This window comes from Aptenodytes forsteri, unplaced genomic scaffold, assembly GCF_000699145.1.
Source record: "Aptenodytes forsteri isolate BGI_AS27 unplaced genomic scaffold, ASM69914v1 Scaffold93, whole genome shotgun sequence".
Classification (NCBI taxonomy): domain Eukaryota; kingdom Metazoa; phylum Chordata; class Aves; order Sphenisciformes; family Spheniscidae; genus Aptenodytes; species Aptenodytes forsteri.
The window spans coordinates 10,049,257-10,066,177 of record NW_008794665.1 but is presented as its reverse complement, the minus strand read 5'-3'; the positions used below and the strand labels follow the sequence as shown (position 1 = coordinate 10,066,177).

The window sequence follows — 16,921 nt, the reverse complement described above, 5'->3', positions numbered from 1 at the left end:
GGCACCGGGCACCGTCCCCTTCCCTGGTGCCCAACGGGAGACGCATAAGTCATTAAAAATCACTTATCACTTTCTGCCCAAAAAGTAACACACCGTGTTGGCAAAAAAAAAAAAAAAAAAAAAACCCTGTTAGGTTCAAGTGTTAGCAGTTTAGACAATCAAGCACTTCTGAGCCCTGCTCCTGAGATAACGGTCCACATCTTGTAGGGGAGCGCCAGCAAGATGTCACATACCTCAAAAATAGGCAAAATTTCACTAAAAGGGGCTAGGGAGTGAAGTTGCAAAATGCTAGAGGGCATCCAAGGCCACAGAAGAGCAAAGATTTGGGAAAAAGTGGTCAAAACCAACATACATCCCATGCCAACATGGGATGCTCACGGAAACATTTTCCCTTTTTTTTTTGGTGGCGTTTAATCAGGAGAAAGCAAGCTGCAGCAACCATTGCTCTGCCTCCCTGTAATTAAGATCCCAGCAGTGCCTGCCTTCCCATCCGGCAGTTTAATTGTCCTTCAACTTAAACCCTGCCTTCCATTTTGTTATCCCTAATCACTGGGGTAGGCGAGACAAGTTTAAATCTTTCTTGATACCATTAGCACATCTTAGCTAGAATGGGAAGGATTCATGCTACTGCACAAGCAACGACTGAAAAATGTCATTGCACACAGTGTACACAGAATAGTCACCTTGTATTTTAAAATATTTGTAACTGAAAAAAAAAATCAAACCACCAACTATCTGCATCCTACAGCACACAAGAAAAAAAAAAAGGAAGCCTTTTCTCTATCTTGATTGGGTTTTTTGGGAACTTCTAGGGGCAAGAAGACCCAAGTTTTGTCCTCTTTGTGAGCATCCAATGCATTATTTTAGCATTTATCTCTCTCTCTCCCCTGCTATCAGGGTGAAAGTACTTGCCTGCTACACAGCTTATTTGTGACACAGAAATAATTGGAGAAGAAAGATGTGGGCAAATTTCAGAGAACCACTAGAGGCCACTAGAAGTCTGAAATGCTGAACTGAAAGATGGGATAAAAGGTTCAGTTCGGTTCTTCAGGATAACGAATGCAATCCTTACCAGTAAAGGAACCGATATTTAAGGCTGGTATTTGCTTTGTAGCTTTTTCACATAATACATAAAAATCAGAAAATACAAGAATAAAATTAATTCAATTATTTCAATAAAGTAATTTCAAAGAGCAGTGCATGTACCTGATGAACAGAACTAACGGGAGTCCCAGCTATAAAGGGTGGAAAACAAGTGAATGAGAGTTTAAAGACAGCAAAAAAATGTCAGCTTCATTTTTGCCACTTTGCTAATTTTTAGTTCTGTCAGTAATTTTTACCTTTAATTTTGTGGTTTCTTTCCTTAAAAATGAACCTGTTACAATTTTTTTTTTTAAGGTTAAACTAACAATTCTTATTTTTAAGAACTTACCAATCACATCTGTTCTGAAAAATAAAAAAAAAATCTCCTACCCACCATCTTTCTGTCATGGTCATTGCATTTTTTAAGATACCAGTCACTTTGATATGCAGTCATCTCACACAAAACAGATTTTGCATAGTAGCAGTGAATACTGACAAGCCTTTTGCCTTTGCCTAAACGGAGAAACGGCAACATCCAGTTAATTCTTGCCTAACAGTTTAGCGGTAATTAAGCAAAGACTAACCATCAGTGAAACTGTGAACATGGGCATTCTAAGATAAATTGCCAAATAAAAATGGACAGATTCTGTTTACCCCAGAAGCCAAAGAAACTGGTTCCCAAATGCATCATCAGTAGGTGTACTCAGGAGCCCTCTAGGTTGATGGTACCAAATCACAAAATATACAGGTTTTTCTCTTATTTTCCAAGACTGAAAAATTTGAAACATCTGGAGCCATTTGACTTTTCTTTTTCCCCATAGCCCTCTCTTAAAAATACATATAACCATAAAATCTTAGTAAATTTGGTTAAATAAATAAATTTTAAAGGAGATCCCATCTCCATGTTTGTACCATGTTAAAGTCAGCTATAGCTTTTGAGATTGGTAAAAGGTACAAAGCAAGGCTGTCAGTTTACTGACTTGCTGAGGCAATGAGCAGTACATGGCTGTGGTCAGAACACCACCACCTCTGGACTCAGGCCTGTTCATGCCCAAAATATCTGTAACTTCATTTTATGTGCACTACTGTAGATTCATTCTGCATGCAGGTATTGAATGCATCTTTAGAGCCAGTATTTTCAAAAGGAGCTGAAGCTGATATAGCTGTAAATCTCCTTTCCATCTGCTGGGAAAATCCCAGCCACTTGTACTTTTTTTTTTTGTCTTTTAATTTCCTGATTTCCAGGCTCGATTTCACATTCTTAATGGGGACTCCAAAGTGGGGATTTGGGGGAGATGCATTTGTTTCCCTGATTTATTTAGTTAATAAGCAAATTAGCAGACAAAACTGTGTCATTTTCTCCCTAAAAATTTGTTATTTGAAAGAACTAAGGCCAACACAATTCAGTTTAGCAGACAGGCCAGTGCAGAAATGACCATAAATCCATATCAACATCCTTCAATGGGTTTCCAAACATCCTGGCATAGGCTATGGCTTGCCATCAGCTCTTGCAGGAGCGAGGGTGCAGACTGGCAAGGCTTTATCTCCTCTTTTTGGCACAATGTGCGGTGTAGGAGTGCTTTGCTGGCATGTTTAAAGGACTCCAGCTTCCCAATGGGGTGGGCCAAAGGATCTTGTCACTTAAGGTTGCTCTAGCACGTGACACCTTCCTAGAAACCATGTTAATAATGTTGTTAAAATCCTGATCCAGATAGACAAGGGCACCGATTACCTAAGCTGATTCCACGCTGACATGTGCACAAATGCATTTCCAAAAGCAAGACCCAGCTTTTCCATGCGCGTGCATCCCTAACGCAGGCTGCGAGTTGCCAGATAAATATTCATTGGGTTAAATAATAACTTTTGGCTCTCAACTCTTCTAATTTGTTAACAGGAACAGCAGATACGGAATTGGAGTTTCTACAAGCTTTACTTACGTAAGAAATCTGGGTGACAGATTGATGTCATTCAACCAAACCTCCTCACATGATTAGGCCTTGTGCAATCAGCCTCTTATTTCTTTCCTACTTGTGCTCCAGGCTGAAAATTAGCATTAGGCAAGCCTCAAACAACCTGATTTGAATAACCAGAAGTTTGATACACATTTCTTGATGCTTTAAATCTGCTTGGGAAATCTCAGGAGAATTGGTATGTCAGCTGTGTAGACCTCCCTACAGCCAATTGTCAGGAATGCCATGTTACAAGGATAAGTTTTTCCAAGGCCAGAAGCAAGGTGGTGGATTCTTGGATGAAGCTTCAGATCCATTCTCAAATTTGCATAGCGCTAGCTTAACTGAAATTCACCTTTGAGTATTTTAGAAAAGCAGGTGTCCCACCTTGTCTTTGCTGAAACATCTGTAAAGCTCCAACCACTGTTAAAGACAAATAATTCCTAGGATGGGGAATGAACAGAAAGAGCTGCAGTTTTAGAATAGTCTTATATCAAAATAAGGAAGATTTGTATATGATGCAAAATAGACTATTTTTAGCTTGGTTATTATTAAGCAAAAAAAGGACAAAAAAGGATCAATTGTTTTTAAATACATTTAATGTTATGAAACATATTACCTTTATATTGTTTAAATCCTTGCTAAATCTTAACATCAACAAAAATAAAGGTTTTTAAAAATCTTTTCTTTAATCACACATTATCATTGTTGTATTCTAGGACAGAAAACAAACAGAGTCTTCATAAATAAAACACTGACATGGAGTATAAGACAAACCCAGGCCAGACAGTTTGCTAAAAAAATCTGTGAAAAGTGCATCTGGCTGGCTCAGGACTCCCTGAGTAAGGTAGACATTCTCCCACACACGTCTTGGCTGTTTGGCCTCTCACGAGAAAATCTGAAAATAAAGGCTGCCTTTCTCTTTTTAAAGGTATTATATATACATGCCACTTGCAGTGTGAGGTAGGAACCAGTTTATAGGGCTTGTATCTAATCTGGGCCTCACCTCCTTGTTGTTGCCCCTCCATTTGCTAGTCAAAAAGATAGATTTAAGTGCAAAACAAAGCCTTAGCTATCTATGAAAGTGAACTACTGTTTACTTTCAATTGCAATTCATCAGCTGATTATAAGGAAGGACACTTGTCACGATTTTCACCTTCAAAGCAATAAAAGGCACAAAAAACTAGATGTAATTTTTTTCAAAGGATGCTTTCGAAAAAAGGGAACCTGAACACTAGAAGAAAACAGTGTTTCCAGGTGACCTAATCCAAAACTCCATGAAGTTTCTATTTTGTAACTGAACCTGGCCCAGAGTAAATTCTTAGTTGAAAAGTAGCAGCAACTCAAAAGTGCATAAATTACAAACTTCATCAATAAATTAAGGAAACGGATTTGCTGCACCTAACTATCCTCCTAACTGTCCCAAGATCCTTTTCATTTTGTAATGGACATGGAAAATCAGAATAAAGATACTACTATTTCAAAACCAAAACTAATCTAAAACCTTCGATAGATTTCTTCGAGATAAGGCATCTTGTCTTTTACTGAAATTCAAAAAGATACATAGAAAAACTGGAAGGAGCCTAATAATAAGACAACCCCCTCCTCCACCACCGAGGCTTAAACATCGGCTTTTCCATCCATATGTAGACTTGTAATTCAGGGGGCGAGTTTTCAAGAAATGCCGAGCATCTCATTCCCAGGGATGCTGATTATTGGAGAGTTTGCACAGTAGGAAGGCTGAGGAAAGACCTAGTCCTGAGCAGAAGGGGAAGCAGGATGCTTCGGAGAAATTTTCAGCTGTAGTAAGTTCAGCTGTGGGGCTTGCAGCTTCTTTCACATCTCATGCAGACTCCTGAGAGTCCTGCATTCACAGCCTAAACAGTCCTGTGGCCATTCAAAGGCTGCAGGAGACAGTACTGGAGTGACATTTTGGATCCTCATATTGAAGGCCTGGGCTCTAGGGGACAGTAATAGTCATGTCACTGGACCCCCTTCCACCAGCAATCCATGAGATGTCATGCACAGAGGTAGGAAAAGGGCTCAATCGATGTATAAGGATTGCATTTATTCTGAAGTTCTTATCAGGACTGTTCTTTGATATGAAATTACTCTTCAGCCTCATAAGACAGGATCATATTCATTCATGACAAAGATGAATCCATCAGTGAAGCAAGACAGTATCACTAATTGCTTTCTTTGCAGTGAGATGGTTTCTACTGTCTGGTATGTCCTTGGAAAAATCACACTATTTCTTGAACGAAAAAGGTAGTTCCCTGTTTGTGGTGAATATTTATTTTTCCTTTAGCACAAATTTAAATGCTGGGTTTCCTTCCAGGAAGGTTGTTTGTGGGGACACACTTACAACAAACAAATTTGGGTAGAGCTTGTGTTTCTGTATCTTAAGCATATTGAGTTGAACAGAGTAGATCCAGAAGGCAACTGGTACAGAGGTAGCAGCACAGTATTGTGATAAAGCACTTCCACAACAGCACTTTCAAGTAACTTGAACTTCACAGAATCCACAAAAAATGTCCTGTTAAAAATGTGCTTCAAAAGAACATCAATCTTTTCTCTTTTCCCTTCCAACTTACTGCAAGCACAGAAATCCTCCTTTTCCTTAGCTAAGACCTACCCTCAGTCCTGGCTGATCCACTGTTAGCTGTCAAGGCCACCGAACAGGGTGAGTGAGCATCCCGGGTCTCTGCTGCAGTCTGTGCAGATGATAGTCTCTAACAAGAATAATAATCACGGGTTCGTTTTGCTAGAAACACAGTTGTGACAGCATTTGCTTCACTGGAGGAAGAAGTTTCAGCTTCAGACCTCGGCCATGGCTAAAGAAAAATTTCTTTTTTTTTTCCTGGAAAATATTTGTATTTATAAAGCAGGTAAATTGGTAGCTTTTAAATGTTAGTTTAATGATGTCAGTTCATAATTTCTGATAAGTGAGAATGCCTGCCTCATCTTTGAGCCTTGAAACAATCTCATACGTTTAGTATAAATTCACAAGGGGTTAGGATCTCTGACAGCAAAGATGGCGCTTGCTGCAGGCAAAGGTTGCTTCAACCAAAACTACATAGGAATATATATACTAAAAAACAACCTTTCAGAATTACAGACACATACGAGTTACAGGCAGTCTATGTAGTTAAATCCATTTTTGATTTTGGAATTAGACGCCAGTTTTTGAGGTAATCCAGTCGCGGAAATAAGTCACTCGTGTGTAAACTCCAGGTTTATTTGGTTTGGCACATTCGTCTCCCCAGCTCACTATTCCCACGAGGTACCACATCAGTCTAGAGTCTGGAGTAACGAGTGGTCCCCCAGAGTCCCCCTAGAGAAAGAGGAGGGGAAAAAAAAGATTTAATTGATCAGAAGAGAAAATATAATTCTCTCTGGAGACAGGAGGGTGTGTCCAATAAGAGAAGCAAGCGAGCAGTATTTCAAGAGCTGCCATTTGTGCAGAATCCAGGCTGTTTCTGAAACTTGAGTCAGAAGTCTGTGGCTTTTTCCTGTTTGCCATGGAACCTCCTGACCTGTCTCTGTGGTTTTACATTCAAAAAAAAAAAAGCTTCTCTTCTGTTTTGTGAAACACTGCTTCCCACCTGCCTTGTCTTCCTCCTTGTACAAAGTAGGGAAACACAAATATATACAGCAATCTAAGCCAACAGGAGTAATTTTTTTTTTTTCAGTAACCACTATCCTTTCAACAAATTTTTTTAGTCACTCACAGCAATAACATTTCAAAAAGGATTTCATCAGGAACTTCTAATTAGACTTTCATCAGACTTCTTCTAATTAGACACTATCTCCTTAAGATGTTAGCCACTTTCGAAGGCTGAATTCAGATACTGTTAATAGCATGACATGGTAATCATCATTAAACTGGAAACCTTACAGGCTGAAAGGCAATCCTCACACAACAGACCAAATTCCCCATCTTCCACCAAAATGCTTTACTGAAATGAACAGCAGTTGCACCCTTCTGTTCAGGTCTCTTCAATGCTAAGCCAGAGAGAAACAGAGGAATTGAGCCTCCAGACTTATTCTGCAGGGAGTTTTACTTCAGGCATAAATCTGTAGGACTGGGATTCTGGAAAGGGTCTGTTTTGAACCAGCACTTAGGAGTGCATTCTTTGTAAAAAGGTAATTTCTATTTGTTATTTAAAAGTTAAACATTATGGAAATATTTTTGTTTGAACATAAGCATTTCCTTGCAACATTTGCAAACCTGCACCAGACACGTATCCTTACCATTCCATTTACACCTAGCTTCCTTATCGTTATCTTTGTTTCAGACAGTTTTCCTTCCACTGATCCAAGTCTGTTACCAAAGATCATGTCATAACAGATCTGTTATGAGATGATCCAGTCCAGAATTTAATTTCAATGAGTGATAGTGCATTTTTGCTGGCAACTTAACTGCTACGTTCTTAAACTTCTTCTTTCCCAACTGTACAGATGTCTGGTTTGGCTACTTGAGACATTAAATTTTTAGCCCGTATTTAGTATTTCAGCATTTAGTATCTCTGTCAATGTCTTGTCATATCACTTTGCAAGCAAATTGTTAGTTAGATTTCACACACAAGAAATTATGAGAAGCAAATGGGCTTGTAGCAGCTATCCTGAGTTACAGAATAAGAATTTCATTTCATGCTATGAAAGTTTAAATTCTGAATATTATACTAATTTAGCTCTCTTAGTATGGGTTTTGTGTGCTAGATGACGTGTACTAAATGCTGTTTCACTTTACAACTTAATTCCTGTTTGAATGGAGCCTATTTAAAGGACTAATACACTGTCAGTTAAGATTTGGTCAACCAGATACTGGAGTCAGCATTAAAACAGTTTTCCTTTCTAATTTTCAGCTACAGTTACCTGACAAGCATCTACTCCCCCTTCCAAGTATCCAGCACACAACATCCTGGGTGTTATGTCCCCATCGTACACTTCTTTTCTGTTGCAAGTGTTTGAGTTGATAAGTTTCACTGTTGCTTCCTGAAGAGCATTGGGAGTTGGACCTGAGGGGAAATACAGTTTGGGTATTTATCAGAATTACTTTGCAGTAGTTAAGACACAGGAAGAGCATTTAATGTTCTCTTACGGAGGACCAGCTTGACTTGGTTTAATGTGGAGGTTTTGCTTGTCAATCTGTCTAGGTTAGGCCCTTAAGGAAAATGTACATACTCATAGTCTCAGTTAGGAACTGCACAATTAAGACAGACGTAACGATTGCATGGTACATAGTGCCTTAAGTGTAAAACCATGTATTTTATACTTGTTCCATATAATACCATGGAACACAAATTACCTAGCAATTTGGGCAGATGATACGAAATGAAGACTCCTTGCTTCCATTGCTAAATCTACTCTTAGCATGGCCTGATAAGAATGTGAGCTTGGATAAGTCACCATCTGCAGCTCACTCTGTGGGCTTTCAGGTAAATGTGCAGAGTTATCTGTAGCTTCTGGCTAGGGCTGGGAAAATACTTTATTTAGGTGCTATATAAACACATGCATGGCTGGACTACCTGTCTTAAAAATTTACAATATGAAATGGAAAGACTGGAAAAAGAGAACAGTCGTCTTCCTGTTTTCTGCTTCAGTGGATTGTAGCTCTGTCTTTGTCCAGTCTAATTTTAGAACAAGAAACTGCTGCTTACAATTAAACAAACCTATTGCTTATAGACAAAGCATTAGGCTTGTTGCCATACAACGTATGGCTACAGAAATGGTATCAATTCAGCAGTAGATCAGAGCCACTCTTTATGTAACATACAGGTCGCCTGGTAGACTCAGGACTCACCGTCATTGGTAAGTGCTCCCCAGCCTGTGATGACAGCATAAATATTGTACGGAAAAGTCTGAGATGGCTCAGGCAGACAAACGCGGTGTATGTTACTTGTAAACTCAACTCGTTTAGAGAGCTGCACAAGTGCGATGTCATAATCATGTTCTGGATAGCGGTACTTTTCATGAATAATAATAATCTTGACTGATCGTTTCAAGCTTGGTGGCTTCAAAAGAGCTCCAAAAGTAGCAGTCCACTTCCGAGGGTGACTCATGCTGAAAAAGGTAAGAGTGCTGTAAGTATTTAGCTGTAAATATAAGCGTTTGGGACTTTAAACTTGGTGAGCACCTTTATTGTAAAGCTCCTTCGAGCCAGCTCCGTACTAGATTCCTAAGGCATCCATCGCTTCCCATAACACTATGTCCCACGTAATTGTGGGCTGCTGCTAGAAGAGGGCAATCCTGCATTCCCTCCTCAACTGTGGTCTCATACTCCTGCCCCGCTCCTCGTCCCTGATCTAGCCATTGTGTGGCCACAGGGTGTAATCAAGTCAAAAAGCTCTTCTGCTAGAAAACTGTTCATCTCTGTTACTCTTTTTGCATGTTAATAATCTGTTCAATCAGCTGTTCCATCTTAACTTGCCCTGCAGCTTCACAATTGCCATGCTTGAAAGAAAAAAGCGCTGGGAGTGCATGGCTGAATGGAGCAGTAGGAATGCGGGATTATAACTTCCGGTAGCAGCCTGCAGTGGCAACAACCTAGTTGTAACACGAAGGAGCACGTTTAGAAACATTTAGTGCAACGGGAAACAAATACTCTGCCATTTCAGTTACATTACCTTTTTTGCACTTCTCTGCCAAATGACTATTGATTTCCACTAACACCATTGCCAGTTCTGCTTCAAAGAGTCAGTCTTTAATTTCTCACTGAAACGTTCAAGTGATGGGTCTGCTTAACCCTGACTTTTCCTCTCCAAGGCAGAAAATTGTTCCCCAGGAAAGAGTCAGGGGTGTGGTGCAAATCTGGAAAGCCACACAACTTGATACACATGGGGCACATTCTGCTGCAGATTCTCTCTTAAGATTGGGAACTTACTCTCTGAAGCAGTGAGCTGCAGATACAAGCCACGTATCACTGATGAGTGTTGCACCACAGCGATGGATATTATTGTACTGCAAACTAGCTTGCCACGGCCAGTCCCCGGTCTCTGCAGAAGACAATCCGCCGACTATTCGCAACGATGATGATTTTGCCATTGACTTGACTGATCTATTCTGCCGTAACCCACAGACTGTCAAAAAGGAGAAAGAGTGTATTAGCTATTCTTCTCTTTAGTAAATATGCCTGCTAATGGCTGTGGAAAACATATGTAAAATTACACACCACCTAGGTTCTCTAACAGTATTAACATCAACAAGAAAACATACCTTCCACCAGTCCCCCAAATCAGAGATCCTCATGCACAACCCATTCTGTTAGAAGCCTGAATGAAAAACTGACTGTTATGGAAAGCCATGATGGTCAACCATTCAGGCTCAGCTGCGTGAGCAGCCCAAATCAGGAATCAAAACCTTCACCACACACCCAAGACAATTCCCAAACACAGGGATTGCTAACTTTAATGTTCCAGGTAATTTGTCATTAGGTTAAAACATGAACAAGGCAAAATCTAAGATGGGAATGATCCAAGCCATGGGTTTTTACCACGCATGCACACAGATTACATCAGCAAGATGTCACCTAGAAACAGGCAACTGCGCATTGCACAAATGGCAGTCTGCAAGTGGACCTGGAGAGGCACTTCAGGCAAAGAGCATCACACTAATCCAAGCCAGAGATGACAAAGGCATGGATACCTCCAGCACGGTGTGCATCCATGGCAAAAAGTATTATCGTCCAAACCCAGAGAGAAATGAAAACATCCATGGTTTCAGCCACGAAACTCAGGATAGTCAGGAGCAGCTGAAGCTCCCCTGTAGCTTTAGAAACTTCCTCAATGGACAGAGCTGTTTCAGCAGTCTTCTCCCATCCAAACAGCATCAAATCCATCTTACCTGGACCAAGACCCACTAGTTTTCATCCAGGCCCCGATTTCAGCTAGACATTAGGAAAGTTGATAGACAGGACTATCCCAATTCATTGAAAAAGAGACAGAGCTAAGAATTATTTGCATAGTGACAACACAATCCAAACCATTGCACTGCCTGTCTCCCGCAGACAGTGACCCAGAAAGGAACAAAGCAGAAACCGGTAGTACGTCACTGAAGAGCTGCCAGCCCCAGGGCCCCTGAAGTCCTCAGAAGCGAAACACTGGAGCCACGCACAGGGTAACCTCTGCCCCTTCCTGCTAGAATCTGCACAGGGTTATGTTAACAGGACCTCACAGTCAAAAGCAGCAGCAGTAACACAGCAGATTGAAAGCTGTTCGTAAGTTTGAAAAAAAAAAAACCCCATACAATATTGAGAAGCTCGTGCTCAGTATAGAGTCTGCCCTGTTCTGAGGTTTAAAACCACAACGAAGGAAATCAGTGAAATCTAAATCTACTTGTCTACTTGTCCAAAACCTTCCGTGTGAAAGGAAAGTTGGAGAATATACCATAAATGATAAGACTGTCTGCACTAGCATGTTTCCCTCCTAAAAGCTATTGGTAATCCTCAATTACTGGTCCTAAAACTGCACAATCCTGTCATGAGCAGTCAGTGTTCAAAACACAGGGAAAAACTCAGTTCCATCAGTGCCCAGAACACCAGCACCTAAAACGGACCCAAAAAGTGATGTTATTTTATCTTCCATTACTTGACAGCCTGCTGCTAAGGAACTGATCAAACCTTCCCAGAGTTAAAAGAAACCCAACTTGTAAGCAAATATGGCTTTTTATGACTATGAGAACTCCAAACAAGCTGACTTCCTTCTCTGAAAGCTTAAAAACATCTCTAAAACAAAATACCTCAACTTAACCCCTACAGCAATACCTTGAGAAGACCAATCATATTGCCTTATATTTCCATAAGGAACAATTTTGTGCTACTAGCCATTCCAAAATCCAGAACATTTTCATTATAATCACAGGCTGATGTAACTTCTGTACATTTCCTCATGGTTCTTCTTTCCTTCCAATGCACACTAAAGAAAATGACATATTCCCAATTTCTGAGAGCACACAGAAAGCCATTATTCCAAAAACTCTTCTGCATGTGCCCAATCCTACCGGCTTTTGGGGCACTTCTCACTCACAGGCTGCGTTAGAGGTCTCTGCTAGGCTGCCATCCTTAAAGCACCAATTGAACAATATTATGGTACATGTTCAGGTGTAAATCTCATCACTTAATGTGCGTATAGGAAAATAACAGGTAGCAAGGTGGAGATGAGTTGTTATGCTACAGCATCCAAGACAAGCATATATGAAACAGATTCTGCAGTCACTGCTCCAAGATGCAGTTCTAATAACTTTACATCAGGGAGACAGACAACAGGGTGTCTGCCCTGTGCAGGCAGGATTAGACTTGACAAAGTATTCTATTCAAGTACATGTTTTAATCAATTTATAATAGAGATTGCTTCTAACTATAATCTACTCAAATATAAAATGCACTCAAATCTGTGATAAGGACTCTCCTGCCTTCAGCACATTATAGTACACCTTTCAGCTAGCTGCTGTGCCTGACATGAAAGCAGTCAACTAGCCCAAGCAATTAAGTTCCTTTATTCATTGGAAGTCCTCCTCACTCACTCAATTTTACTACATACACCTAGGAGTCACCTGAAATGGCTTAGCTTTCATATAGAAACATGGCTTAGTCTCTGCATGTCCAAATACACGATTAAGCAGACACAGTGTAAAAGCTCTCACCAGTACCAACAGCAACTGGATCAGGCTAGTAAATAAGCAAGTGTCCTGAACATTAGTGCTCAGCCCTCACTGGCCAAGTCCTATGTTTCCTAGATAGCAGGGTTTACATTTAAGATGCACCCTCCACCTTCCACACCAGCACTGCTGGAGGCAGAAGCGTGCCATAGGCACTTACGCAGCAGGACCTGTGTGTCTCCTCCCTGCCCAATGCTGGGGATTTCTGTAGAGCCCTCAGCACTTGCTCTTTTCTCATCGTTTGCTCTTTTCTCACAGAATTGCTGATATTTTTAACAGAAGGAACATCTCGCTGCAGAAAAAACTGACTAGGGAACTCAGCAGTGGGTGTAGACTTTTTCTAGAAGGTATTTTTACCACATCACCACTACTTTAAAGACAGTCTTCCTACGTATCCCAGAAGACACTAATAAAAAAGGCTTCCTCATGACTGAGCAGGATTTCTAAACACACGGCTCATGTGTGTGAAGTACAAGGTCACATTCATTAGACAAGAGGATGAGAAAAGGTTTTTAAGGGTCAGGAAAAGTGCTCAGAGACTATTAATGCCAATTAAAACAATTGGCGATTTCCCAGGCTTAAAAAGCCCTCACTTACTGTCATTGAAGAGGGCTTCTGCTCTTTTCGTCTCCATATCTGAAACAAACAAACAGTCAGGGTAAGGCCAGGACAGCACAGACAAGGTTTCCCATCTGCATGGTCGTCCCACCCCACAGCTATTTCAGTACAGGGCACCACAGGAGGTACAGCTGAGGGGCGCTGCTAGAGAAACCACTGTAGCTCATACGTGGTCACGTTCTTGCGCTGGCTATGGCACTCTTCTCTGCGGTGCTGCTTGCTGTTCTCCAGCCAGCCAATATCCTCTGAGGACCAGGCACAGGGTCTCCCCTATCCTGCTGGACCCTGCTGTTTCTGGAGGGGAGTACAGACAAAACAAGTCCTGTATTACTCAAGATCCACAATTTTGTTGGGGAGAAAATTTTAGTGGAAAGTTTTGAAGTTCCTTTTTTGTAAAAAATCAACTTGCCACATTTTACACCAGAGCGAGGGCCAGAGGAGATCTGGTACTCACTCTGTGCCCTCTTGGAGATCAGAAGGCACTGACTTCACTGCAGCAATGCCAGCTTACAATAGCAGGGGCTCACTCTCCTTTCTCCTATCTCATTGAGCAACAGAGTGTCTGGTACAACACAGCAGGTTCTAGCAATGTATTCCCTCCTTTAATATGCATGGTTATGGACAATACAGTGTGCTTATGCTGACAATAACAAGCATTGGCTCAAGGTATAAATCCATTCCCCTTCTTCCAGAATGCTATTTTTACTAGAGCTACCATTTTAGTTGCCAGCAGTCAGAACAAATTTTAAAAAATAAAAATAAATTAAAAAATTACACTTTCAATACAATTTTTAAATTACATAGTGATTCTTGTACAGCATCCACAACTTCACATTTTGCGGCTGGACAGACTTTCTCAGCAGATCCCTGTCCTTATCCACTTACTTCATTTCTCTTTTATCTTTGCAGCTACACAGAATAATATCCTAGTTTTGATCCAAACCACACCAAGCCAGGAGGAGTCTCTTTTGAATGCAAAGGGCTCTGGTTCATACTTGTCGCCTATTCTGCTTGTATCACTTGTGTTTTGCTTGTGGGCTTGACACTCCTCCTGTTATGCAGTGTGAATTGCATGTTTGCAATCCACCATTACTAGACACATACTCATTCATTTCTTAATATGACATTAAGCACATTGTGATAGAAAAAGGAAACAAACAGAACTCCAGTGCACGTACAGCTTGACTGCGGGGAAAGGCAGTGGTAGGGCTGCCGTATGTGCCTGCAGCCGCTGCTTTATTTTGTAAGAATGGGAGATGAGTTATAATTGGACATTTATATAGCAACACAGTCTTATTCACTATAAACAGGAACTGTTCACATAATAAAGATAAATAAATTTTACTGGTGGGCAAGCAACAAGTTGTGAGGTCCCCTTTCAGTAAAAATGCTCACTTGTACTTTCTCAATTCCTATGAAAGAAGGAGGAAAACCCTAAAGTACAGGTACTTCTGCATTTCAGGAATGTCGGTTGCATTCTGTGAATTTCCATGGGTAATACGGTTGGTTGTTGCCAAGATCCCTTACATCAAAATGTAATGATACCAGACAGTAAAAGCTACACCAGCATAGGGATTCATCAATGGTGTAAACATTACCGTTTGGTAAGTTACAAAGTGAGGAGAAAAAAATGGATGCTGAGCTGTGCTAAGGATTTGGCTACTTCCCCTATATGTTTATATTGGCAGGAAGTGCTTTGAAAAATCTGGCCCTACTTGTTTATTTCAACTATGATGAGCATCCAATGTTTTCCTAGAAATTCATACAACCTTCAGAACTAGTTCATCATTTAGGTCACTCTAGTATTTTATAGCTGAAAACTGGTAAGAAACTAACAAGTGTAATCAACAATGAAAGAGCACCTTTTGCCTTCAAGTGCAGTATCATTAATAATGTTTTTTTAGCTCCTCTCTGGGTGGAGATACATTTACCTCATAATGCCTAATTATAAAGCCTGCAGTCAATTATTAACACTTACATTATGTTGCAAAGCTCATCGAGAAGACAAAAGGAGCAACCAGCTTGATCAAGCGCAGTGCCGGAAACAATTCAATTGGCATGTTCTCACTGCACTGAGTTGTGCTGTGAGTCATGCAGCTGTTCTGCAAGGCACCTGTCTATATCGGTTTGCCTTTTTACGAGGCACCAAGAAAATGTACAAACCTCACACGGGCAAAATTTGACCTATTGCTTCCAGTTGGACTGACTTGGGTGTAACTGGAGAAAAAAGTCTTACACACACACGCTGCAAGTCTTAAATAGCATGCCTGTACAGCTTTGTCTTTTATAATATTAATTAGCATATTTTATAATATATCATGACTATGCAGCCAATGTACTCGCCCACCCACCCGCTGCTGAAGGAAAAAGGCCAGTGACACCTGTCAATAAATTCAATGCTGTTTTCAGCAGGGGAGGGGCACTGCTTTGCTTTAGAGATCTGCCAGATACAGTGCCCTGACCATGAATCCCACACCGGGAGCTGCAACACAAGTACTAAAGAAAACACCACAGCAATGGAGAAAACCTCAAAGTAAAAGGAGTTTTTAAAAGGTGAAAGCAGGTCTGTCTGGCAACAGACCCAGGAACCCATCGTGCAGATCAGGGCAGGTGAAATCAAGGGCACAATACCCAGGACTCAAAACCAAGATCCCAAACCCAGAGCACGTGTACGTGTTTGGAAACCTGAACTAACTGACACTATTTTCAGATAAGCTGAGCCCACAGTAGATCCCATCAAAAGCAGGGAGCACTTTGGCTTACACGATACTGCTGAAAGTCAGGTTGCTTACTGGCTTACCTCATTAGGTGCTTGCCTTCGTTTGTTACTAGGTTGACATTTTTGGCCTGGTCAACAGCATAGCTGTTCACACTGTGCCAGCCAACATGTTGCAAGCCCTGCCTTGAAGCAATTACTTGTAAGGCACGAGAGACAATTTCGCTGCCCTGCTCATTTACTAGTTGCCCTAGTTGTTTGCACTACCAAGAAAAAGCATCAATTAGTAACAATTAAAGTGTCATATCTTGACCCAACCACATACAGCTGCAAAAATAGTTGTTTGTGCCGCATTTAGGAAAACAGTGTTCAGGCTTCCACTGTAAACAAGAACAAGTTCAACTTGAACATGCATTGCCTACCTGTAAAATGGAACTTGCTATTTAATTAAAGCTTGCCAGCTTAAAAGACAAAAATAATGTTTAAATTAAAATCACAGCAGTCTATTGAAACACAGCTTAGGGATTCCATCTTTCAGAAGAGGGCTCTGTTCTCCAACTGGACAAGCAATTTTGTTAATACAGTTATTTTGCATATTTAGTAAACGGAATAACCTTAAAACACACTTAAATTATTTGCCTTAATTTCCAACTAATGAGAACAGTGACTTGCAGTTACTATTTAAGATTAATAATTTATCAGTAAATAACTTCTTTTTACTCCTCAACATATGTGTTTCAGCAAACATGGAAAGAAAAGGGGAGTAAGCAAGAGCAGGAAAGCATCTTTATTTTGGTAATTGTTTATATGCAATAGCCAGTTAAGGCCAGGATTTCTAAGGGAGTTCAGTGCCCAAAGCCCGTGGATCTATTTGGCAGCCATCTAAACATTTGCAGGT

At 40.6% G+C, this 16,921-nt stretch overlaps 1 protein-coding gene across 1 annotated transcript in view; it reads right to left on the bottom strand.

Annotated features, from left to right (window-relative positions):
* Positions 1–6,204: 6,204 nt before the first annotated feature.
* The window catches only part of LOC103894299 (transmembrane protease serine 11E-like), a 42,968-nt gene continuing 32,251 nt past the window's right edge, over positions 6,205–16,921 (bottom strand). The window contains exons 6-10 of the mRNA XM_019470565.1: positions 13,287–13,325; positions 9,919–10,114; positions 8,839–9,098; positions 7,911–8,053; positions 6,205–6,366 (exon numbers count right to left, since the gene is read on the bottom strand). Of these exons, the coding sequence (XP_019326110.1) occupies positions 6,205–6,366; positions 7,911–8,053; positions 8,839–9,098; positions 9,919–10,114; positions 13,287–13,325 (800 nt within the window). The remainder of the gene's footprint in view (positions 6,367–7,910; positions 8,054–8,838; positions 9,099–9,918; positions 10,115–13,286; positions 13,326–16,921) is intronic.